Source organism: Pantherophis guttatus, chromosome 2 (genome assembly GCF_059756535.1).
Source record: "Pantherophis guttatus breed Tessera chromosome 2, ASM5975653v1, whole genome shotgun sequence".
NCBI classification, from domain to species: Eukaryota; Metazoa; Chordata; class Lepidosauria; order Squamata; family Colubridae; genus Pantherophis; species Pantherophis guttatus.
Window position 1 is genome coordinate 35526741 of NC_142064.1, and position 26792 is coordinate 35553532.

Sequence of the window (26792 nt, forward strand, 5' to 3'; positions counted from 1 at the left end):
TAATTAATTTCTTTATTGTAACTATTTAATTAATTTTAATTTCATTTATTGAATATCTTCAAAATAAAGGAAAAAGCCTTATCATACTATCTGCTATTGTAATAGCTTGTTGCACATTGTTGCAAACCAGTGCTAATGAACTACAAATAGCAGAAAGTGCAGGCTGCTATGCAACATTGGGCAAAAAAGATACATTTTGTTCTGCTGTGCCTCCCCATCAGATATAATGTACATTCCAGTATATTTATTTGTGCTTGACTTTTTTAAAATTGAAAATACTATTTATTTGCCATGTCTTTACTTCTTAGTTTACATTTAATGCTCATTAATCCTGCAGTGATAAACTCCTGAAAATGTTTACAATATATAAACATTTTAATTTAATTGAGGACTAATCAGAGGACAAGCAGTCAAGTCTATAGTGTGTTAGGAATGGCTTGCCGATTGAACATGATGTGGTAAATAGCCTATATGTTCATTTAGTTATCAGAAAGTTATATTTAGTGATAAGACCAATATTCTAGCATTAAGAACCTCTAATTTTCCTAAACGTTCAGATGCTCATCCTGTTTTATCTTCTTTCACACTTTATGGTTTCATATGTTTATGGCACAAGATAAGCCATAAGAGAAGAGAAGAGAATTCTCTTGAATTCTCACATTAGAAAAATAATTTGTGATATAAATCTGGAATTGACTAAAAGCCCAAATATATTGATTTTGCTTAAATAATTTCTATGTCTTTTGTTATTGTGATGGATTCTTAATTTAGGAAAAAAAGAGCTGCGCAGATCAAGGCTTAGGAGAAAATCTATTTGTTATGGTTGCCAGGAAAAGGAGGATCTGGTTTTACAGTCCAGTTTAGCCAGACAAAAATATACCACAGTAAGTATAAGAGCTCAGTAGTGTACAGTACAGTAGAACCACATTACCTGGTTTATACCAGTGGATCCTGAATTAAGCACAAAGATTGTGTAATATTATATTTCTAAGCTATCTTTCAACCCACCTCTCCTAAAAGAAGCTCACAAAGATTAACAGTACTACAAGATTTAGTTAATCAATAACAATATAATTTTAAATAGTGTTCAATTTGAACAAATCCTCCTCCCTTTGCTAAAGCAAAATTTTTTGGGTTTTTTGCCTCCCAAGTATTAAAAGACAGCAGGAATAGAGTTGCTATTTCCCAAGAGAGTCACAGTCCCTTAAACAGCTGCTAAAGATAGCCACTATTGCAAAGCAACTCATTATAAGAAGAGGAGGAATTATAAGAAGCTTGTTAAGTCCCAGTAATAGAGGCAGAAATAGGAACGTATTTATCTAAGCAGTCTTCAGATAAAACAACAACCCTATGAGATCCAAAGTTAAAAATTAAGTTTGGTACTTTAATTTAGTCTTTATTATGGTCACTGACCAGAATTCTGCAGATTAACAAAGTAATTAAACAGTTTCTGTTGCAAGTAAAATAAAATATAAACATAAAGGTATAACTAAATTACTCTGGGCATCAAGATGTCAAATATTACAAACAGTATAACAATATTTTACTATTTTTAAAGGAACTGGTTTGACGGGAGTAGCTGTACATAAAAGTAATTAGTTTGTCTAATTTCATCAAATGAAGTTATGAAAGAAGTCTTTATGTCCTCATAGAAAGACAGTATAGTTTAGCATAGAGTTGGAAGGGAACTTCTAGTCCAACCCCCTGTTTAGGCAGGAAACCCTATACCATTTCAGACAAATGGTTATCCAATCTTGTCTTTAAAATTTCCAGTGTTGGAGCATTCACAACTTCTGGAGGCAAGTTGTTCCACTGATTAATTGTTCTAACTGTCAGGAAATTTCTCCTTAGTTCTAAGTTGCTTCTCTCCTTGATTAGTTTCCACCCATTGTGCTGCTTGTCCTGCCTTTAGGTGCTTTGGAGAACAGCTTGACTCCCTCTTCTTTGTGGCAAGCCCTGAGATATTGGAACACTACTATCATGTCACCCCCTAGTTCTTCTTTTCATTAAACTAGACATACCCAGTTTCTGCAACTGTTCTTTATATGTTTTAATCTTTAGTCAATGTGTCTTTTTCAAAAGGGCATAATTGTGGTTCATAAGGAGCTTGTTTACATTTCAGAACAGCTATTGGGAGTGTATTAAAATATGCTGATGCGGAGTCCTTGGTACTCCCTGAGCTTGGTTGTTTTGTTGCAGATGTTTCATTACCAAACTAAGTAACATCATCAGTGCTTGTGTTAGTGCAAAGGTGTCAAACTCGTGTTGTCACGTTGTCATCACATGATGTATCGTGACTTTTTCCCCCTTCGCTAAAACGGGTGGGCATGGATGTATCCAGCCTGCAGGCCGCGAGTTTGATATCCCTATGTTAGTGTTAATCTCTGCTCATCTGCTCATCTGGATGTTGATTGCTGGTGAGGTGTTTTGTGTCTATTTGTCTCCTAACATTTTCATCTTCATTGTACTCTTATAATCAGAATTTCTGTATGTTGACTTTGTTTGGATTCCTTAAAAAGTTGCAGACAGGTGCTATATTAACGTCCTTGATAACCAAAGACTTGCTTGGCTTCAAATCTGTTGTAAATCAGAGGTCCAGGCTTTTGCTCTGTTTCAAGATGTCTCCAAGATGTCTCTCCCGACTTTGTAGAGAGCTTTATTTTTATACAGTATTACACAAGAAGATAAAAGGTAGCACAGTAACAGTATTCTGATTGGATAGAAGTTATTCACACCCCTCTCAAGTTGCCATCTTCTCTAGGTGAGATTATCTCATTCAATTCTGAGCCAATAATGAGGTAAACTGGAAAGACCCACAGAGCACAAGCCGGCAGTGTGCTGCTACAGCCTGGCACTGTGACCCTTGACCTACTGACCTACACAAATCAGAAATATGTGTGTTTGTATTTTTTTAATTCAGTTGCAAACTGTCTTTCTTTAATAGAGTTAACAATGGCTTGCTTTTGACAGTGTGAATTAATCAACAAAGCATTGCTGGACATAGAAAATAAGCAGGAGAGATTGTTGCTGTTTGAATTAAAATACCAAAGAGATGCAGGTAGGGATGAATCACAGTTAATTTATGAAAGATTTCATAAACTGATGATAGATTGTAGTAGTTACATTGTAGTAAATCAGAGTTTTCCCTTAGCAAAACAGCTGCTGGGCCTCACATAGAGACTGATGTCACAAATGATCTTAATGATGGGGAACATTGGCAAGGTTTTGGGAGAAAAGTTGTTGGAAACTATGCCACTTGATAAATTCAGCATCCTCTGGATTTGTCTATGTGGCCGATTATGTTATATGCTATTTGTTGGTGGTGGAGGCTATGTTTTGTTCCTATTATTTTTCTATATTGTTAGAAAGCTTTCCCTCTGAGCTTTCCAAGAACACAAGAAGAAGATTGCTTAGCACATGCTGCATGGACATTAAAAGCAGATCAAAGTTATAGAGCAATTGAATCATTGACCCATATAAGACAGGCAAATACCCCCTTTAGTTTTAGAATTTTGCTACTGTTCATCAGGAATACTTCAGACATGAATTGTAGGATCACCCTAGAATGTTGTGCCATCCAAAATAAAGGGCAGCATCATCTCAATCTAATGCTCAAAGCACTCTCAAATGAATTCTTTTTTAGCAATAGCCACTGTCATCTGTAACAGCTGACAGTGACATTAAAATGATAATTCATGCTTCTGATTGTCATTTGACAAAAGATACAACTTTATACTCTCAACCTAACACATGGCTGTCCTTTGTTCCTCAGTGGGTAAAAGAATAGGAGGGCAAATAATAAAATATGCATAATGATGAAAGGCTGGCTTAGAGAAGATATGAGATACATGGCTTGTAGAAGGAATGAGAGGCCATCTTGGAGAACAGCAAAAGGCAGCAGTGTGGGCTTGAGATGACATTTATAGTGGCAGTGATAGTGCTGGAGTTGGAGCTGAAGTAGAACTTGGGGATTGTGGCAGCTGTTTGAGACTGCTGAAGGCCCCAGGCGTCTACAGTTCCAGTACTGTCATGGATGAATGTCACTAAAAGGGCATAGAGGGGGTGAGGGGAAGATAGGCAGGTGGGGGAATTGTAGCATCCCTGTAGAGTGGGCAGATGAGAGTTCCCATACGATGGCAACTTGTACATGATGCTGTATGTGCTTGGCCTTCCCAGGCCTCCCCCAACCCCTTGAGGCACTCCATACTCTTTATCTGGGACTCCATTTAATGAACCAGAGTTCTTGATGACAGAGGGAGTGTTGAGATTGCAGTCATTGAACAAAACAGTCATATGACATCTTGATCAAATATGAGTTTCTCCTGAAGGCAATGAGATGTTACTGGTTTCCCATGCAGTGCACTTTTCACTGCTTTGTGTGATCGGCAAAATTGAACGGCTTTATGTAATCAATGAGGCACATAGTGACTTTTTTGTAATATTCTTTGCCATTCTCAATTATCTTGTGAATTAGCAATAGTATATTTCGTTCTTTTGCTTTTTCTAAAGCCAGCTTGTACATCTGGCATCTCTTTTTCCATGTAGGGCTCTAACCTCCATTTGATTAAGCAATATTTTTCTAGCATGTGAAATTAAGAATAATGCATGTTAGTTTGCACACACTTTTAATCCTCCTTTTTTGGTATTGGAATATAGATTGACCTCTTCCAATCTGTTGGCCACTGTGTTGTTCTTGTGGCATAGCATGGTTAGACTTTTTATTGATCCTTCTGTTGCTTGCCTATACATATCCTTTTTTATTTTCAACACTTTAGAAAATTCTGTATGCAGCCACACTAATCATTCATATGTCTCTCATTTTTCCCTTAGTTGGAATTGTTTGTAACAGTACCTTCAACAGCTGATTTTGTAGGAGTTCCCAACTTTGTAGGGCACTTTTCTCCAGAATTTAAGTCCATTTGATCTGAGGTAGCTTCCATCAGAGTTTAAGAAATACTTTTGAAATCCAGGGTATCATGGTCAAAGATGTAGTTGCTTTAAGGAGCTATGTAGCTATGTGCTATATTTGTGCTCCTGTTATTTTCCGCAGTACCTCTTTGTACTAAATCCAAAGTGCTGTATAACTCTAATAAATAATACCACAACCTCATGCATATTTATTCAGAAATAAACCTCACTGAAGTCAGTTTATAGTTCTTTTGTAAAAGAGAAATTATATGTATAATTTGAACAATTGTTGTTAATATATTTATTTTTTTATTTTTAAATATTGAATACAAAGTAGAAAATAAATATCAAGTTGTAAGAAAAATTATAAAATAAAAATGGGCTACAACCATTGTGGTCTTTAGAATATTGAGTTTTTTGCAACATGTTTCTCTTGTTTGGAGCATTATACTGCATTTACAGCAAATGATTAAAAATTCATATCCATTCTTAAAATCATATAAATTTTGAATAGATCTGTACATCCAACACTTTTCTGAGATACAGGACTCTTTGAATACTATACTTGTCAGACAGAAATCTGAACGAGATGAGCTTGCTAAGAAATATAGGTAAGTGGGAGAAAAATTATATTTTTGAATGTTGTGTTATATTGTACCTATTATAAAAAAAAACATCTGTAACTATGAAATAAAAAATAAAATCATTCATCTTTAATAAATATTGTACTTATATAATCTAGCCTGTTCCCAGAAAAAGTATCAAAGAGTTATGCTAGATAAGCATCTAGATGATGATTTTAGCTACTGTGATCATTACCTAAATAAAAACATTTAGTATTTTTAAAAAACTTTATTGCATTTAAATTATTGTTTACTTCCTTTCCATATACAGGTAAATTATTCATGGCAGTATAGCTTGTATTCTTGGTTAATTCAATTAACATTTTAAAATTTGATTTTAGAGCTTCTGTGGAATCTTTTAAACAGGGAGTGCTGAGAGAAAAGCTAGTAAACCTTGCAGCCCGACAAAAGAACCTTTTGCTCATGGCACGAAAACAGAAAGAATTATGGGGAAAAATACAGAATTTTAAAAATGCAAAAAAAGAGGCTTTAACCTTAGCAGATCAAGTCCCAGACACACTTGATTCTTATGAAAACACCAATACAAAAAACAGAATTTCTGGTGAAACAGTTCCATGTCCTAACATAATTATGGACCATGAGAGCATCTGGGGGATGGAAAATAGCTCTTTAAATCAAGACCATCCAAACATATTTCAAGATACATCAGGAGAAAATGGAGAAATTAATAGTCAGAAGAAAGATGGTCTACAGCTTTTGGTATTTGAAAATAATGTGAAGAAATATAACACTACAGAAGTAACAAATTTAGAGTCCTCGGATGCTACAGATTCAGCAACATTGCTTCTAAACTCTGTCATCTGTTCTACTCAACAATTAAAAGAAATTGATTGTATATTGGTGATACCACAAGAAACCCAGAACCTAAGTGCCACATCAACAACTGGTAGTGATAATAATATCTGTCAGCCATCTACTGACAATCAAAATGTTTGCATGAATATGCTTTTGTCACAACATTCAAATATGAACAATGCTTTCTCAATACAACCTATTGTAGAATTAGAATCCACATGTGACTTTGTTAGTACTGATCAGGATAACATGGCCCCAAGTAAAAGTATCTTACTTAATGTTAATTTAGAATCTCCAGGGCCATTTTCTCAGGTAATATCACAAAACATGATCAGTCAGAAAACTTCCCAGTATTTGAAGAATCAAGATTCTGAAAAAGACCTACATTTCAAGAAAAACAGGAAGAAAAAAAATCAACTATTAAATCTGCTTGAACTGGGAAAAATTAAGCCAGGAGATGACGTTTTAGAATTCACACTACAGGTAAATAATTCATTTGCAAAGTAATATAATTGCATATTAATGCACAGTTTAAAATCTTAATAATAAATATTGCATTATACCAAAGCTCTATATAATTATAACAATTTTCCTTAATAATTAAGTTCTCTATATACATATTTACAGAAAAAAACTTCAGTTTTTACAGAAGAATGAGCCCCGGTGGCTCAGTGGTTAGAATACAGTACTGCAGGCTAACTCTGTCCACAGCCTGGAGTTCAATCCTGATGGGCTCAAGGTTCACTCAGCCTTCCGTTCTTCCGAGGTTGGTAAAATGAGGACTCAGATCATTGGGGAAAATATGCTTACATTATAAACCGCCCAGAGAATGCTGTAAAGCATTATGCTGTCATATATAAGTCTAAGTGCTAATGCTATTATAAATGAAAATAATGTTGTAGTGTTTTTTAACTCCAGCAAAGAAACTTGATTGAGCCTCTCTGGAAAAGCCTTGTCAAATTATTTATTTATTTATTTATTTATTTATTTATTTATTTATTTATTTATTTATTTATTTATTTATTTATTTATTATTTTTTATATGCCGCCCTTCTCCGGAGACTCAGGGCGGCTTACAATGCGCTAAGCAATAGCCTTCATACTTTTGTATATTTTATACAAAGTCAGCTTATTGCCCCCACAAACCGGGTCCTCATTTTACCCACCTTAGAAAGGATGGAAGGCTGAGTCGACCTTGAGCCTGGTGAGAATTGAACTCGCAGTAATTGCAGGCAGCTGGATGTTAAATGCTGCCTTAGTAGGAGGCATTAGCCTCCTACACCACTCAGGCTCCTTGGTCATGCTATCTTAATTCAACAGATTTAGGAACTGTATTGTGGAATATCAGTTTCTGTTGCTCTTTATCCTGATGTTAAAAATAAGAGTTGAGAGAAGCTATATTCTCCTTTGATTGGCTTGTCTTGGTTCTAAATGATTACATGAGGTTTTTACAGTTGCTCCCAGTGGACATTTGTCATTTACCCCATTTTCAGTAATAGGAAATCATTGTCCCTAATATTTAAAAAAGGGGCTAATTTGTATCTATTACATGATGTGCATTTTCCTAGACCTTGAAAAATGTGGACAAACCTACAACAAGGTTTGATATGGTATGTAAGACCATTTGAATAGACCTAAAGGATTAAACCAAAAATGATTTTATTTTTCTCAAATGCCTCAATTAGAATTGCTAAGCAGATGAAGATTTACCATTCTTCCAATTTTCTATTCCTTTAGCTAATATTTGAAGCATGCTCTTCCCAATTTAGAGATAAGACTGAGAGTATCAAGATTAATAGTTTGAACAGACCTGTCTTTGTGAATGTAAGGCTATCTAAATCAGCAGTCATCACCATGTCTTGTGATAATAAATTGAACAAGTACTTATGCCCTATATAATAAATATTCATATTTTCTGTGCATGCAGTCCAGTGGTGGGTTCCTCCTGGTTTGGCCTGGTTCCGCCGAGCCGGTAGCGGTAACAATATGATGTCACCGAACCGGTTCTGGGCCCCACCCCCCGCATTATTCTTACCTTTTATTTGCCCCCCCCCACCCCCAATCTATTACTGCCTCCTGAGTCCCAGCTGATGACTAGAGGGAAAAAAACTGTTTAAACTCTTGCTGCAGGCTTCAAAGGGCCGCCCTACAGCTGATCAGTGTTAAAAGAAAACAAATGAATAGACCGCTGCCTGCAAAAATACATGAGTAGATCAGTGCCTGCAAAAATAAATGGGTAGACCAGTGCCTGCAAAAATACATGAGTAGATCAGTACAGCTCTGCAAGCAGTTAAAAGCCTGGTAGACCAGTACCTATGCTAAATCCTAAATAATTGTCACATGACCATCAAGCCACGCCCACAAAATAAGCCACGCCCACAGAACCGGTAGTAAAAAATTTTAGAACCTACCCCTGATGCAGTCTCAGAAACATGAGTTTTGTATACCAGTGGGCAGTCTATTGCCTTCAGCCCTCCATAGGAAATTCTCTATCATATTCAGTCCTGACAAATACCAGAGAAATTTTAAACAGCTGGTGAGATCTCTTATTATTACCTACTAAGCAACTAAGTAGTTAAGAGGATCCTTGAGATAAATCTGTACCTATATTTACCTTTTTGAGTTGAATAGAATAGAAGAGAGCTGGAAGGGACCTTGGAGGTCTTCTAGCCCAGCCCCCTGCTCAACCAGGAGAACCTATACCATTTCAGATAAGTGACTCTCTAGTCCAGTGGTGGCGAACCTTTTACTCACCAAGTACCAAACAGGTATGCACTTCATGCGTGAGCGCACTATCCGCGCTAACTCGCTGTTCCTCCCCTGTGCGCTGCGTGCACAACTGCACCAACTACACATGCACACGGATTTCATTTGCGGCCCCATGCACTGCGCATACAACCACACCATCTGCTTTCACGTGACTCCCTGTGCGCTGCGTGTGCAATTGCACCGTCTGTGCATGCACGCAGGTTTTGTGCGGCTCCCCCCGCATGCGCTGCACGTGCAATTGCAGCATCAGGAGAGCTCTGATGCTCAGAGGGTCCCCTGAATTGCGCACATGTGCATCAGAGGCCCAAACACCAGCTGGGGCGCACATGTATGCCCAGCTGTAGGTGAGCTGGGCAACAGCATGCATGCCCAGAAAGATGGCTCTGTGTGCCACCTTGGGCACACATGCCATAGGTTCGCCATCATGGGTCTACTCTCTTCTTAAAAACCTCCAGTGATGGAGTGGCCACGATTTCTGAAGGCAAGCTGTTCCACTGGTTAATTGTCCTCACTGTTAGGAAGTTTATCCTTAATTCCAGGTTGCTTCTCTCTTTGATTAGTTTCCAACCATTGTTTCTTGTCCTGGCCTCTGGTGCTTTGGAGAATAATGTTTTGGACCCCCTTTTCTTTGTGGCAGCCACACAAATACCGGAATACTGCTATCATGTCACCTCTAATTCTTCTTTTCTTTAGACTAAGCCAGGGGTCGGCAACTTTAAACACTCAAAGAGCCACTTGGACCCATTTCCTACAGAAAAAAAAAAACACACTGAGAGCCACAAAACCTGGGTGGGAGTGGTCAACTTGATGTCACTGACTCCCACCCAGTCACATGACCACCTAGCCACGCCTACCCAGCCACAAAACTATTCTGTGTGTCTCTCACCACCCCGCCTTTCTGTATCTCTGTGTCTGTCCCTCTCCTCTTCTCTCTCACCCACTCTCTATGTATCACTCTGTATGTGTCTCTCTATGTCACTCTCCCCCCCTCTCTGTATATCACTCTGTGTGTGTGTCTGTGTGTGTGTGTCTCTCTCTCTCCCCCCCCACTCCCTTCAGGCTACAGTCCTCCCCCTCCCCCTTCTTTCGTAACTCCCTGGCCAGCTGTGGCTGAGCCGGGAGCGTTCGCACGTGAAGGGAGACTCTAGCCTGAAGTGGCAGGAAGCGAAGGCTGCCTTATGTGCAAATGTGGATGAAGGCAGGTACAGGGCAGCTTCACTCCTGCACTCTCCGGCGTCCCTCTTCCCTTCCTCCTCTCAGGACGCCTGGGACAGCTGTGGCCAAGCCAGGAGCATGTACACGCACAGGGAGACCCTCCTCAAGTGAGCACCAAAGCTCAGGAAAGGCGTGCAGAGGGGCGGGCAGCGGCTCGCTTAAGAAGGGTCTCTCCGCACATGCACACACTTCCAGCTCAGCCACAGCCAGCCAAGGGGTTACAAGAGGAGGAGAGGGGAGGAGAGTGCAGGAGCGAAGGTTCTCTGTACCTGCCTTCACACCACATTTGCGCGTAAGGCAGCCTTCTCTTCCTGCCGCTTCGGGCTGGAGTCCAAAAAAGAAATGAGGGGCGTGGCAAACCAGTGATGGGACAGGGAGCTGCAGCAGAGGGCCCAAAGAGCTGCTTGTGGCTCTGGAGCCGCGGGTTGCCGACCACTGGACTAAGCAGACCAAAACCTGCAGCCGTTCTTCATATGGTTTAGTCTCCATGCCTTTGATCATCTTTGTTGCTCTTCTCTGAACTTTTTCCAGTCTCACATTTTTTTGTAGTATGGAGATCAAAATTGGTTGCAGTATTTCAGGTGTGGTCTTACTAGTGTTTTGTAAAGCCGCACTAATACTTCACACGATCTTGATTCTATGCCTGTTTATACAACCCAGGATATTAGCTTTTATGGCTGCTGCTGCACACTGCTGGCTCATATTCAAATGATCATTCACTAGGACTCCAAGGTCCCTCTCACAGTTACTGTTTTGAGCTGTCTCGCCTAATCTATACATATAACTTTGCTTTTTCCTGCCTAAATGTAAAGTTTTGCTTTTCTCCACATTAAAATTCATTTTGTTGGATAGGGTCCACTGTTCAAGTTTGTCAAGATCTTTTTGGAGCCTATGTTTGTCTTTTGGGGTGTTGGCTATTCCTGCCAGTTTAGTATCATCTGCAGATTTGATGAATTCTGCTTCTATTCCCTCATCTAAGTCATTTATGAAGATATTGAAGAGTACTGGGCCTAAGATGGAGCCTTGTGGTACCCTACTGCTTAATTCTCTCCATGTGAATTTGGTATTGTTAAGAACTACTCGTTGATCCAACTACAAATTCATCTGGTGGTGATGTTGTCTATTCTATGTTTTTCTAGGCTACCAAGAAGTAGATTGTGGTCTACTTTGTCAAATGCATTACTGAATTCATGCGGAATTAGCATTTTTTAAATATTTGGTCTTATGTGTCCTAGTTTGACTTTCAGTGTCTTTGTATAAGACATTCTGGTTTAAATGAAGCAAGCAATAACACTGCTGCTTAGGTGGTATGAGAAATCTTTCTTACTAGAACTGCTTTGGTAAACAAAACCAGTTGACAAATTTAGATCAAAATTATCACATTTTAATAACCTAGCCTGTCCCTAGGATCTAGACTTACATTAAAAAAATACAGCAATAATCACCTGACCAAGAGTTACTTTGGAAATTGGAGTTAATTTAGTATTTTGTTTAATCTTGGGAGTGGTCTTTTTTATTTCCCAGATTGCTGGAATATACTTATTATAAAAATTAAAAGAAAATTCTGAAAATGAAACCTATTTTCTATATAGTAGATAACATTTGTTGCCAGGACAGAAATAACAACTTAGTAACCTTTTAAAATACAGAGTTCTTTGTGTTTAAAAAATGTGATGGCTCCAAGGATTATGTAATTAAATATGAGCCTGGAGATATGAGCAAGAGATTGAAAGGATAATATAAAAAGTTAATTGTGCTTTTAGATGAATATATTATTCTTATAGCAGATTATTTATATACTGTAACTAGAATATTTGGTTATCATTTTACCTTTTCCAGTTGCCCAATGTATGCATTAAACTTGTAAAAAAAATAGTTCAAGCCTTGATTAGAATTTCGGTATTCAAGCTAGTGCACTGCTTCTAAGCATGAATCACCATTTTTGGTGCTGTTTCCCTGCCCTTTTCCCTCTCATGTTCTAAAATAGGAAGCACAGTACAGCACTTTTGTAATTAAACATTAAGAACACAAACTAAAGCGTAGTGTTATGTTTCGGTAACTATGATATGCCATTCTGCTATGGTAGGTATTGTATTTCAGCAATATGTTAGAAAGCACTGAGACAAAACATAGATGCAATAATGACTCAACTTACATTGCCACTAAAAAATCTATCCACTAGACCAGTGATGGCTAACCTTTTTGCCGTTGTGTGCCAAAAGCGGGGGGAGCGCAGGGGGGGTCACACACACGCGCGCCCATACCCAGAATTTCTTTCTTGGAGCCTGGGGAGGGTGAAAACAGCCTCCCCCTCCCCCTGGAGGCCCTCTGGAGGCCGGAAACAACCTGTTTCCCAACTTCCAGTGGGACCGGAAGGCCCGTTTTTCACCTTCCCCAGGCTCCAGAGGCTTTCTAGGAGCCCTGGGAGGGCAAAAATGGCCTCCCCCTCCCCCGGAGGCCCTCTGGAGGCCAGAAACAGCCTGTTTCCCAACTTCCAGTGGGACCGGAAGGCCCGTTTTTCACCTTCCCCAGGCTCCAGAGGCTTTCTGGGAGCCCTGGGAGGGCAAAAATGGCCTCCCCCTCCCCCGGAGGCCCTCTGGAGGCCGGAAACAACCTGTTTCCCAACTTCCAGTGGGACCGGAAGGCCCGTTTTTCACCTTCCCCAGGCTCCAGAGGCTTTCTAGGAGCCCTGGGAGGGCAAAAATGGCCTCCCCCTCCCCCGGAGGCCCTCTGGAGGCCGGAAACAACCTGTTTCCCGACTTCTGGTGGGCCCGGAAGGCCCGAAAATTAGCTGGCTGGCATGCGCATGCATGCTGGAGCTGAGCTAGGGCAATGCTCGCGTCCCCACCGATATGGCTCCGCATGCCACCTGTGGCACGTATGCCATAGGTTCGCCATCACGGCAGTAGACGGTTACAATTCTCTTTTTTTTCTTTTTCTGTTATTTCCTTTCAAAAGCAAGGGTTTTTTTCCCACTGAGGCAGTATTGTGACAGTAATGTATAGCAACTGTTATTTCTACAGACGTTATTACACAATAGAGGAATTAACTCAAATGTAGTGGAGAAACCATATCCCAAATTACCCAGGTTCTCTTTTTATATAAGTTATCAAGAGTCATTTTTATTGCATTTATTTTTATTGTTAAATAAATAAATAAATCTGTCAGAAGACACATAGCTATCTATCCAGGAGAATTAGCCAGAATCCATAACTAATTCAAAGCCAAGGAAGCAAAATATTAGAAATTATACTAAACTACAGAATTTTAAATACAGATAAGAGAGGGAAGAACTCATGGCACTGTGGATTTTGGATTTATTTTGCTTACAGGAGCTTTCAGATAAATCAACTATACAGTAGACTTTATGAAATTACAAGAGTTATTTTATTTTGATTATTATACCACTTTTAAAATATTTTATTAAAAATAAATATTTGTATATTTCTTCTTAAATTAGATTGGTAGAATGACCCAAATTGGTGCGGGCAATATGCTTGCATTGTAAATCACTCAGAGAGTGCTATAAAGCACTATGGAGCAATATATAAGTCTAAGTGCTATTGCTATTGCTAAATTTAGGCAATTTATAATTCTCTCATTTGTTTTTGTTTTCTTTTTCTTTCAGGATTCCAAACATAAAGCTAGCCTTCTTGGAAATGGAAAAGTCCAAACTGGAAGCAATTCAGTTTATCAAAATCCAGTTCAATGGATTAAGGCAATATTGGGAAATGACATTTGTGTAAGCTGGAAATATGTATACAATAAGGTATGATGATGATGATAATGATGACGATAATGGTAATAATCTACTACTTGAGTTATCAATTTCAATAGATTTTTTTTTATTAGATGTTTTACATTCCAATAAAATGAAAACTTCAATGTACTAGGGCCGGAGTGTCAAATTGGCGGCCTGTGGGCCAGATGTGTCACCCACAGGCCACACTTACCCCAGCTCCGCAAAGGGGGAAAATGTCACAATACGTCACGTGACAGCAACATGATGCTGCATTTTTGACACCCATGTTAGGGTATTACAGTAATGTTAAAAAAGTATTCTGGTCTGGAATGTCTCATTTGTGATTGTTGAAACAGAATTCACGGCAGCCATCAATAAACACATAGAAATAAACCATATTTACACACTATTCAAAGGAGGCTGGTTGCTTGGATGTAGGTCAAGACTTGATTGGTAGCAGGAGGATTTGTCATCCTAGATGACAACAAAATAGCAAAGAAGTACATTTGCACTCTTGTAGCCCAGGCATTAAAATATTGATATATTGAGGTTTCAGAAGAGAGGGGAGCTAATCAGTATGTGAAGAAAACCACTAGAACCTGATAGTATGCCACAAGTGTAACACAACCTCACCTGCAAAAGCTTCTGCAGAGTCCAAATATTTTGTCAGAATGACAGAAAACTAGCATCATCATGTTGTAATGAAAGTTCTATCCTTTGTGCAAATGTGTGTAACATCACAATGCACATATTAAAGATCAGAATATTTCATTGTGATGCTTACTTAATCATTTTTTCCCCCTTACCCTTGCTGTGAAAATCAGCATGCATTCAGCAAACGTTGGTAGCATTAATTTGAGAAGTGGGCTTTCTAGCTGGGCTTCAAATTAAAGCTTGACAAATGGGAGGGAAAAACCCAAAACATATCCTAAAGCTCAAATGGGAAATGTATATTTTAGTATGTATAAAAAAGCATATTCTGTTATATAAACAACATATTGTTCAAATGGAATTTATCAGATCATTAACTCAAATCAGAAAAGAATTGCTGCAGATCTGCTCTCAGCCACACAAGCCCTGGTCAAATCCTAAATGAACTTTTATATGGGAATGCCCTTGAAGAGTATCTGGAAGCTTCCACTGCTACAAAGTGCAGTGGTACAGGTAGTAATGTATGGTTAAAGATCTGCACATGCGAGCTACATTGATTGCCAGTTTGCTTCCAGATCCAATTCAAGATGCTGGTTATAACCTATAAAGCCCCACCTGGCATCAACTGTGATAATTGAGGGACTGCCATTCCTCAGTTATATCCTCCCATTAGGTCTGGGAGGAAGGACATGTTATGGGTTCTGTGGGACAAGGAGTTTGGTAGAGTGGGGCCTAGGAGAAAAACCTTCTCTGCCACCATTGCACCCCAAGGCAAGGCTGGCCCTAACTCTCTTGGCCTTTCACAAGGCCCTTAAAACTCAGTTCTAGTTTGGGAATCCCATGACAGAACGGAGCCTGCTAAATGGCTGTATGATATTTACTAGTGGAATATACTCTTTGGTATGTTTGGACAACATTCTAGTTTTCATTTGTTTTTGTTTTATTTTTCATTTAAATTTATTGTTTTAATGAATATTTTGTGGGCATTTTATGACGTACCCCACATAGAGTCACTATGTGAGATGTGCACCTATACAAATGTGATTAAATAAATAAATGCATACACTATCATTTTCTATATTTGATGCTGGCATTTTATTTTCTTATACTTGATTTGCAGGAAATGTACAAAATAATGTTTCTTGATTTATCATAAAAGACCTATAAAACCCTCAGAGACTAATTGTAATGTGTGAAAGTCTTGAAAAAGATGCCTTGAAACCCACAGAATTGTGAATGAAGCATCTCTTTTCAAATCTTTAAAATGACCACAATATTTTGCAAAGCTTATACAGGTAGTCCTCGACTTACAACCATTTGTTTAGTGACTATTTGAAGTTACAGCAGCACTGAAAAAAGTGACTTAGGACCAGTTTTCACACTTATAACTGAGCCTGCCCTTAGCTGGATGCGTCTTGAAGGCAGTTACATGAATGTTGCAAAAGAAGCAGCTATTTTTAGGATTCCAAAAGAGACATTTTATCCACACTCCTGCTCATTGTGAAACATTTTTTCAAGAGCCTTTTTCATCTCAGATGACTAATATATTGTCTGCTGTTTTCAGGTCACATACTGTGGAAGGCCATTATCAACAATTGTTAATGAAATGCATGTTCCTACGGAACAAGAAGTATTGTTGCAACAAAAAAATCTGCTTGGTATGTATTGACTGAAGTACTATTTCCAGTATGATATAAATTCTCATCCCTTTCCTGGGGGCAGGAATTTGTAACAGCACAGACAAACTATCCCACACACTTACTAGGTTTTCTAACATAGTCTTTCCAAAAGCATATTCTGTAATATTTGCTAAAACACAGTAATGTAGCTCTCTTTTTCTCTCCTCTTTCTCATTCTCTTTCATGAGTGAACTGGAGTATTTTCCCCTCCAGGGCTTTAATCCCCAATACCTACAGAATACACAAAGCTTGACCAATGGGAAGGTTGCCTACATCTGCCCCATAACTGTCCTGGCTAGTGGGATTGTTCATGCTCAAGAGTCCTTGTGACAGCACCGTTGCATTCCACAGCCATACCTGAGCTTCTGTCCTTTTTGTTCTCTGCTTCAGCTGACTCACACCAGCACATTAGCAACCAAGCAAGGCCACTAAAAACCATATGCCACATCCTTCTACTTGCTTTTCCTGTCTATGGTCACTGACAAAAGATGAAGCTGTCTCCATCTATCTCTGATTTATCACGAGGAGTTACTTAGATGTGGATCTCTATTCTACACTTGACTGTTTAGCTATGCCCATAGGTAGAAGAGTGATCACTGTAGCACTAGCAGGGCCATCCTATATATGTGCACTTAAAGTAAGTCCCACTGAATTCATCAGGTTACCTTTAAGCAAACTCATTGGTTTTAGAAGAGAAAATAATTAGTGATTCTTAGTTAAAACTAATTTTAAAAATTTATAGTAATGTATAAAAGCGATAATCCTGGTAGTCCTGGATTTATGACCACAATTGAGCCGAAAATTTCAGTTGTTAAGTGAGAAATTAGTTGTGAATTTTGCCTCATTTTACTACTTTTCTTACCACAGTTGTTAAGTGAATCACTGCAGTTGTTAAGTTAATCATAAGGTTTATTTTTATTTATTTTATTTATTTATTTTATTCGGTTTATATGCCACCCTATCTCCCAATGGACTCAGGGCGGCTCACAATAATAAAAACACAAGCCACAATACAAAATAAAATGTAAAATCTAAAAAATTTAAAATTTAACGCTTAAAACCCCCTCAGTCCAGGTCAAGGGATTTGAAAAGCCAAGTTTTTAATTCACAGCGGAAGGTGCGAAGGTCAGGCGCTAATCGGAGCTCCAAGAGGAGTTGATTCCAGAGGGCGGGTGCGCCCACAGAGAAGGCTATATCCCTGGGGGCCGCCGGCCGACACTGTCTAGCCGATGGCACCCTGAGCAGGCCCTCTCTATGGGCGCGAACTGGTCGATGGGATATCGTTGCTGGCTGTAGGTGGTCCGCCAAATATCCTGGACCTAAGCCATGTAGGGCTTTATAGGTCATCACCAGCACCTTGAATCTCACCCGGAGGGCAACCAGTAACAAATGCAAGCCGCGCAGGAGGGGTGTAACATGGGAGTATCGGGATTCTCCCATCACAACCTGCGCGGCTGCATTTTGCACCAGCTGAAGCCTCCGAGTGGTCCTCAAGGGCAGCCCCATGTAGAGAGCATTGCAGTAGTCAATCCGTGAGGTGACCAGTGCATGAGTAACTGTGCGTAGGGCATCTCAGTCCAAGTAGGGACGCAACTGGTGCACCAGACGTATCTGGGCGAATGCCCCCCTGGTCATGGTCATTATATGGTCTTCTAAGCTCAACCGTGAATCCAGGAGGACGCCCAAGTTGCGCACCCTATCTACAGGGGGCAAAACTTCACCCCCTATAGTCAGCGATGGCACCTCTCCCCTGAACCGAGATGCCAGTACCCACAGCCACTCGGTCTTGGCCGGGTTGAGTTGCAGTCTTTTTCTACCCATCGAGACCCATACCGCTTCCGGGCACTGGGCCATCACGTCGAGGGCATCACAAGGTTGTTAAGTGAGTCTGCTTCCCCATTGGTTTTGCTTATCAGAAGGTCCCAAAAGGTGATCACATGATCTTAGGACACCGAAATGATCATAAGTATAAACCAGTTGCCAAGCATCCAAATTTTGATTATATGAATATGGGGATGCTTCAAAGGTTGTAACAATGAAAAACAATCATAAATCACTTTTTTCAGTGCTATTATAATAGTCATTACGTGTACTGTTGTAAGTTGAGGACTTCCTGTATACCACCTGTATAGTGTTGTCCCTGATTGTAGCCAATCATTAAAACTAGATAAAAAAATAATTGATTTTATCGACGCTGCTTATGGGGGGCCAAAAGCCCTAATGAGCCTTGGTGGTGCAGCAGACTAAAGTGCTGTTAAGTAGCACTTAGCTGCCAGCTGCCTGCAATTACTGCGAGTTCAGATCTCACCAGGCTCAAGGTTGACTCAGCCTTCCATCCTTCCGAGGTAGGTAAAATGAGGACCCGGATTGTGGGGGCGATAAGCTGACTTTGTATAAAAAAGAACACCGTTTAGAGGGGGCCGAAAGCCCTACTAAGCAGGTATATACAAAAGTATGAAGGCTATTGCCGCCCTGAGTCTCCGGAGAAGGGCGGCATATATATGTACATACATACATACATACATACATACATACATACATACATACATACATACATATAAATAATAAGCAGGTATAAACAAAAGAATGAACGCTATTGCTATAAGTGCATTGTATAAGTGCATTGTAAGCTGCCCTGAGTCTTTGGAGAAGGGTGGCATATAAATCGAACTAATAAATAAATTTAGGCAATTTTTTTCTTTATTTTTGCTTGTAAATTGTTGCTTCACTGAAATTATACATAGTATTTATATTTCTCCTAGGTATGTGGTATCCTGCTAACATATGATTTAAACATCAGACTATTCTCAATCATGTCTTGTGATATAAACAACAGTGTTACTAAATTAACTGCAATGATCCACTTAACAACTGTGGCAAGAGAGGTAGTAAAATGGGGCAAAACTTAACAACTGTCTTGTTTAGCAACAGGAATTTTGCGCTCAATTGTAGTTGCCAGTCAAGGATTACCTGTTCTTTTCTTCTGTGGTTCCAGCCAAAAGAAACTACCTCTGCTTTCTAAATATTGCCCTTTCTCTTAGTTTGGACATCCTGTTGCCTACACCACACAGAAACAAGAACAAAGTTGTTTCTCATTTCCTTATTTGTTATGAGCAAAGGATTAAAACCAACATTCAGTTCCGTTAGTTGTTGTATTGTTACCATCAAATAAAGCAAGATAGTGCTTCTCCATTTTACTGCTGATATATCAGTGTCCATAAATGGGGAACGTTGTTTTAATATACCGGCTATCTTATGCCAAAAGATCGTAGGAAATTGGGATTGCCTTGCCATTTCTACCTCTTTCCACATCCTGGTGTTATAGCTACTTTTCTTGTTTTTCAGTAGGGATTTGTATGCTCTCCTGAGTTGAACCATATTTGAATAATCACCATCCTGTCTGGATCGGTTAACTTTCTTAACTGCGGCTCTTAGATTTGACCTCAAGTTATGGCAATCATCATCAAACCACTTTCTAGAGATCCCATCTACTTTTCTATCGTTCTGGATCATTAAGTTCCTAAGAGTAGAAGTTAGCTCTATATAAACTGGCATTGGGGTGTTGTCTCCGGGCTTAGATTGGAGATTTCCCTTGCTAGGTGTCTGGCTTCATCTGAGCCCAAATAAGTGGTGACAGATTTGATACTAAGTCTGTGCCAATATAACCTTTTATAGTTATAAACCCGGGCGTTTGCTAAGGCAGTGGTCCCCAACCTTTTTATCGCCGCGGACCAATCAGCCTTTGATAATTTTACTGTGGCCCGCTGAGCGCGCGCAGGGGTGGGGGCTTTGGGCCACACGTGCGTACCTGCGCGGGGCTCTCTTCCCTGGAGCCTTTGCGCACGGCCCAGGAGCTTTTGCGCACGGCCCAGGAGCTTTTGCGCACGGCCCAGGAGCCTTTGCGCTGCAGCGTTCATGTCCCCCGGCCGCTGTGCGGCCCGGTGCCAGGTACTCCACGGCCCGGCACCGGTCCGCGGACCGGGGGTTGGGGACCACTGTGCTAAGGTGTCAATTTCCTCTCTTGAATGAGGCCTAACTTCTGAAGAGAGTGAAACCAGAGCTGTGATGGGAAAGTGGTCACTTTCCTCTCTAAATATAGCTCTTACTTCTGAAAAATGGTGTACTAAACTAGAGGAAATGCAGATATAATCGATAGAGGTTGAGGTTTTGTTGGACGAGAAAGTATAGGGATATATAGCTCTTCATTGAGGGACCTAGTCTTGCATTAGTATCTCCAGCTAATATAATTTTTGCTTGGGGCACAGAGATAGGAGATCTTGTCATAGCAAAATAATATTAGAAAGTAAGACGTGTCAGGATCTACGCTGGAATCCCTTTTATATGTAAGGCAAGGCAGCACAGTGATAGTAATTTGTAATTAAATAAGGCATTTTTTTGGTGACATATAGTCACTGTCCAAATCTTCATATATTTTAGTCATTGTTGTTGGGTCCTGTGTGCTTGTTTTAAGATCAAAAGAGAGAGATGAAATAAAATGTACTTTCTTGTCCACCAAAAAAGTAAGGAAATAAAGGAAGGATCAGGGCATTCCTGCCTTTCTTTGGCACTTTGCAGTCTCCCTAATTTCCTAAACTGATCTTTGCAGCAAACAAAATACTAATCCCTTCTAGTGCATTTCACAATGCCTTCAAAAATCTCTGTGGATTGATTTTTCCTCTTTCTGTAAATATCTCATATAAGTCTAAGATATAAGTAGCTTAGCTAGCAACTTCCTCTAAGTAAAATGGATACTATGAAACAAACTATGAAACAAAAACATGCGGAAGCAAATAGCTATAAATGCAGGCAGGAGAGAAAACCTTTTTTTAGAACTTTAGGAGAATAGGCTAAAGCTTGTTTCAGATATTCTGTTAAGCAATCCAAGTAGATCCGTTCCAATCAATCTGGAATGAAGGATTAATGCTTCAAACCCAGGAACATATAGTAATTGACGGACAGTAAGTCAAAATAAATTGATAGGCCCAGACCCTGAGGTATTATTTAAAACAAGTTATTTGGACAAGCGGTTGGTTAGCATAAAAACTTTGTACCTCATGTATATACTTTCACTGGCTTTTCATCAAGGAAGAAATTCTATGTGGTTCTGGGCAAGATTAGTACTATTTTAGCCACAAAGCCATTTCCTTTTAGAATATAGAGCAGTGTTTTTCAAATTTGGCAACTTTAAGATGTATGGACTTTAACTTCCAGAATTTTCTAGCCAGTGAAGTGAAAGTCCAAATTCCGGTTCCAATTGCCATCATAAATCAAGAACTTTCAGTATAGTATTGCAATGCCAGCTAGATCCCATCCTGCATTTGTTCATTTGATGGTTGATGTTTTGGCATACATTTTGTTGCATTTGTCTTTGTGGAATGTTGCTCCATTTTCTATCAAAAGTATTTTATAGTCTCTTCTACATCTGCTGTGATATTTGTCATCTGCTTTTTATGGATGACGCAGAGTTGGATTCCCTTTTTACTTAAGTCATGTCTGAAGATACAGAAAAATATTGGCCAACACTGTAGCACTTTACTTGAAGCCCACTTCCAGTTTGACAAGATGTCAGATTGATAAACTGTTTTTTCTGACATTATCATAATGAATATACCTGACAGAATCATCACTTAGTTTCCATTTAATTAGATGGATAATAAAATCTGTTGGGAGATTTCATCTGAAGTCCAAAATCCTGAGTGGATAACAGATTTAATGAGGCAAAATATTTCAAAGAAGCAGAATATTGGAAAGCATCAAGAAAACCCAGTCAAGATGGATGGACGGACGGACGGACGGACAGACATGTTTTGAAACATTCTGCTTTAATGTATTACCATTACTAACAGAAGAAAGACTTGATGATGCCCTTGGCCTAGGAGAGGAAGGGCAAGAGTTGGTGATAATGGTCATTGTTGAGGGAGGGAGGTAGTAACTCTGTATGCTTTCTGACATTATCATAATGAACATTACACATTATATATTGGATAGTTCAGTGTGCAAATTAACCCAGTAATTTAGTTGAGTAAACTAAGTATACCAAACTGCAGGGCCTTATCCAGGCAGTCTCCTAGAATGAAAGACGATTGAATAAAAGAAAAAGGAAAGAAAAAAAAGAAACTAGGCTAGTTAATATGGGTAAACATATTTTACAAATGCCATAATTTAATGTTCTATCTGAAAGAAACCATTAATGCAAAATGAGATTTGGATAAAAATGTGCATATCTGTTCATTAAGCATTTTGGGTTAGCATTATATCACAGACTAATCTATAGTATAGAACTATTCAATATTTACTAAGAAATTAAATGAATTTTCATAAAACATTTGCATGCATTTCAAGAAAATGACCATACATTAATACAGTATAACTTAATCCCTTCACCTTGAATATGGCAGATTTTGTTAGCGTAATAAGGATAAGTGAACATGATTAATAGACTTGTGGTTAAAACTTATGGAATCTATAGAGACTATAGAACTGACTGTAAATTTGTCTTCTCTTGTTCACTGCAGGAAAGAGATCTCCTATGGGCATTTTAAATTTGGGGCTAATAGATTAATTTGGAGCTAATAGATTAATTTACTGTGTGTTTCATGTTTTTAATAGATTCTTCCTGTCAGGCTAATTCCTCAAAAACACCCTGCTTTCTACAGTTCAACAAAATAATGTTAATAACAGATGAAGAATTTCTGCCATGGCATGCAGGAGAGGAATACTGGAACTTCTATGTCAAATGTGAAAATTTTGGATTTTAAAGTGCAACCTAATATATATTTTCTTTTCCATGGTAAGTAACATTTTGTGCATTTAGGTTTTTAAAATAGTTTTATTAATATTTTAATTTATAAAAATTATATAATAACCCTTTTTTTTTAAATGTACAAAAGTAAAATTTTGTGACTATGGCCTGTGGGAGACAGAAGCTTTAACAATGATGTCAATAAATATGGTGAAGATGAAATTTTACTTTTTTTTGAAGGAACCAATAATTTATTTAAAAATGAGTAACCTTAATAGCAGTAGATATATCCACTTTCTCTCTTTTTACATATCTGTCAGTAAATATAAACTAAGACTTTAAAGCACAGACTGACGTGGGATTATTCTTTATAGGAGCTCTATGTTGTAGGTCAGGGGTCCTCAAACTACGGCCTGCAGGCCAAATATGGCCCGCTGAAGCCATTAATACAGTCTGCACAGGACCATAAGGCTGCCCCGCCCATATCACCCCACCCCTCCTGGCGGCCCCCACCCTTTGGCTAAGCACAGGACTTGGTTTGTGAGCCCCGCGGGCTTACTGGAAGGTAAGGCCAACATTTTTGGCCGGCAGAGTGCTGCTGAGGCGCTGGGAGGCCAAAAACAGGGCTCACGGAGCCTCCCAGGGTGTCTGCGCACCCCATTTTTGACCTCCCTCACCTCCAGAAGATAGAGAGAGAAAGAGAGACAGAGAGAGAGAAAGAGAGAGATAGACAGAGATAGACAGAGAGGAAGGGAAAGAGAGAGAGAGAGAGAGAAGAGAGACACTCACAGAGAGAGACTTGTTGATTGTAAGCTCCTTGGGGCTGAGAAGAATTGCTGCAAAACTGAGTTTCCTGAAGTGGACCACTACACTCCTAAAAACCTGAAAAAACAATCTAGAAAAAAAAAAGTCAGCCAAAAGAACAACATGCAAACAAAAGCAAATAAAACACCCCCAGGAGCAAAACAAATGAAAGTTTAATTTGTGTGCATTGTTTAATGGACTGCTAAATTGGCCATGCCCACTGAATCACATGACTACCTAGCTATGCCCACCCAGTCACATGACCATTTAGCCACACTCACCCAGCCGGTCTGGCCCCCCAACAGTCTGAAGGACCATGAATTGGCTCCATGTTTAAAAAGTTTGAGGACCCCTGTTCTAGGTCATCAAGAAAATACAATTTTAATGAACTGTTCAATGTAATGTGTGGGTCAGTTTTCACCTGACATTTCAAAGGAAAATTAACAAAATGACTATTCAAAGAAAGGAGATATATTTTTACATGTGTTAGTTATATATTCACTCAATTTTTCTACGTACCCATGCATATTAACTAATAAAACAGATTAGCTTTAATTAAAAAAGATCCTTGTGGGTGGAAAAAAGTTGGCTGCATTGTTTTATAATGGAGATCCTTGTATATTGTCAATGATGCTTGCTATAATTTTTAGCACTGCAGCTTGAGATCCAGTTACCTGAACATTGTGCACATTTTTGAATCTCAAAAGTGCTTATTTTTGAAGCTATTTATCTTCACACCAGGATAGTCCTACTAGATATATTTGCTATTTAACACACTCATCATTAAGGACAATAGAATTAGTATTTAAGAAAGGAAAACCCTGTGGGAAGAATTATGATCCATTCACTCCTTCTGATAATTAAACTACTATCTGTTATTTTTTATTTATTTATTAAATTTATATGCCACCCATCTCACCATCAAGCAAGACTTTAATGAGATAAAATGGAATGCATTTTCCAATAGCTGTTTTTAAGCCACAAAGAGGGATGCTTAATTATCAGTATTTTGTTCAAACTCACCTATGAACATTTACCAAGCAAAACACATTTTTTTCAGATAAAATAACCTTCTTGAATTAAGTATAGTATCAGCTATATAACGTATCAGCAGTATTATGCTATGTATCAGCCACTGAAAGAACTGTATATGTCTTACAATTGCTTTTGTTTCCTAGAATATCTGTAGTTTTGCATATGTCTATTCCTTGGATAAACAAAACACTAAAACTTTAAATGAAGATACGTGTGAACTCCAGCTTGTAAAGAGGTCAACAAGATGATGCAGAATATTTCATAGTAGTCTTTCAACAGCTTGCTATGATGGATGCTAAAATAGCAGTACTGAAGTGATTGATTGTTGGCTTAAGCAAAGAATAGCATCAGATATCACAGAGGTTAAAAAAAAACCCTGTAGGAAGGAGTGAAGATGTTTTGTGTTGAAATTGTTGGAAGTAACTCTAATTCAAATGCCAAAATTGTCATGAAATTAAAGAAAATTACATTTGGATGAGGAGTAAGATTAAACAGGGCTTATTGCATCCCACTTTTGACCCTGTTGTGCTGTAATTATGTTTTTCTTTTGTGACAAGAAACAGAATGAAAAGATTTATTGACAGTTCAACATTAATTCATATTCAAGTTTTAAATGTACAAACACTTTATTTTATTGTTTACTTGAGTAATTGTTCATCCTGTTTTGTTTGTAAAACTCAGAACATTTAATAAATCAGCAATATTTCAGCAATCAGGCTTTTTGGAACATTTTGGATTAGATTTCGTCTTATAAATGAACATAACATCATGATCAAGAGTGATAGGTAGGAAGTAGGAATTGACTTTTGGGTACTAGAAATGGGAGATACCATTCATAAATCCCTACTTTATCTGTGTTTGGTCTTACTAAAGTATAAACACTAATTTTAGTATATTTTCTTGAAGGCAAAATCTATAAAACTTTGTGCAAAATGTAACAGTACAAAACTGCCTAGCATAGTGACTGCTGTTTTTCTTAGGGATTGAAATTCAAGGGCAAAGTCCAAAATACATTGGATGAAAAAGTACAGTATTCTAAAAACAAACAAACAATTGAAATAGATATTTATTCATAATTGAAACAAAGAATTCATACCATGTTTACATTAAAAACCAAAAAGTAGCAAACATAATTTAGTTTGTTATATTTTCAATTTGAGCAATGGTTGAGATAGCAAAAATGAATTAGCACAGCAAAAAGATCCTAATGAAAACTCCAGGCATTAGCTCCTTTTAAAGCAACAGGTGGGATTTGGGGCCTTGGACCAGGATGTACAGCAATAGTAACTCATGCAAAGATCAGTTGCAATTTTATTTGTTTGTTTGCTTGATTTCTATAGCTACCCATCTCGGAAAACAACTCCGGATGGCTCACAATTCAAACTGGAGCAGAAGATTCTTCTGACATGTTTAATTTTTCTTTTGGTTTTTGTATTGTATAAATCGTCTTGTAACCTACCCAAAGTCCATTAAATTAATTATGGTGTCCTTTGCAATCCTACTCTATTATGAGCACTACTTAAATTTGTACCCATACAAATATCACTATTTAGTAACAGTTATAGGAGCTGGTAGTATATAATGCTTTGCTGCAAAAAAATAATGTACACTTCATTTTTAAAAAATCATTCAGTTTAAAGAAAAAAATATTGCCATATTTATATTTAGGAAGCCATATGCTAAATAAATAAATATATTTAGGAAAATATGGAACATAGATAAGCTTTGAGCAGATTTATTCCAATACTCAAGCTATGCATGCATGAGATTAAGACTTATTTTAATAATTGAGATATATTTCCCAGTAA

The 26792-nt window shown here is 38.4% G+C and overlaps 1 protein-coding gene across 4 annotated transcripts in view; it reads left to right on the forward strand.

Moving 5' to 3' along the window:
• ANKRD31 (ankyrin repeat domain 31) overlaps positions 1-25696 on the forward strand; it is a 62350-nt gene extending 36654 nt beyond the window's left edge. For 3 of the 4 annotated variants that reach the window (XM_034441135.3, XM_034441136.2, XM_034441137.3), the window contains 8 exons: positions 772-884; positions 2971-3058; positions 5423-5519; positions 5873-6830; positions 13960-14100; positions 16289-16382; positions 23013-23193; positions 25128-25696. In XM_034441135.3, coding sequence (XP_034297026.2) covers positions 772-884; positions 2971-3058; positions 5423-5519; positions 5873-6830; positions 13960-14100; positions 16289-16382; positions 23013-23161 — 1640 coding nt within the window. In that variant the 3' untranslated portion in view covers positions 23162-23193; positions 25128-25696. Of the gene's footprint in view, positions 1-771; positions 885-2970; positions 3059-5422; positions 5520-5872; positions 6831-13959; positions 14101-16288; positions 16383-23012; positions 23194-25127 lie in introns of those variants that run through there. The other variant, XM_060690645.2, reaches the window with a different exon arrangement.
• Positions 25697-26792: the final 1096 nt, after the last annotated feature.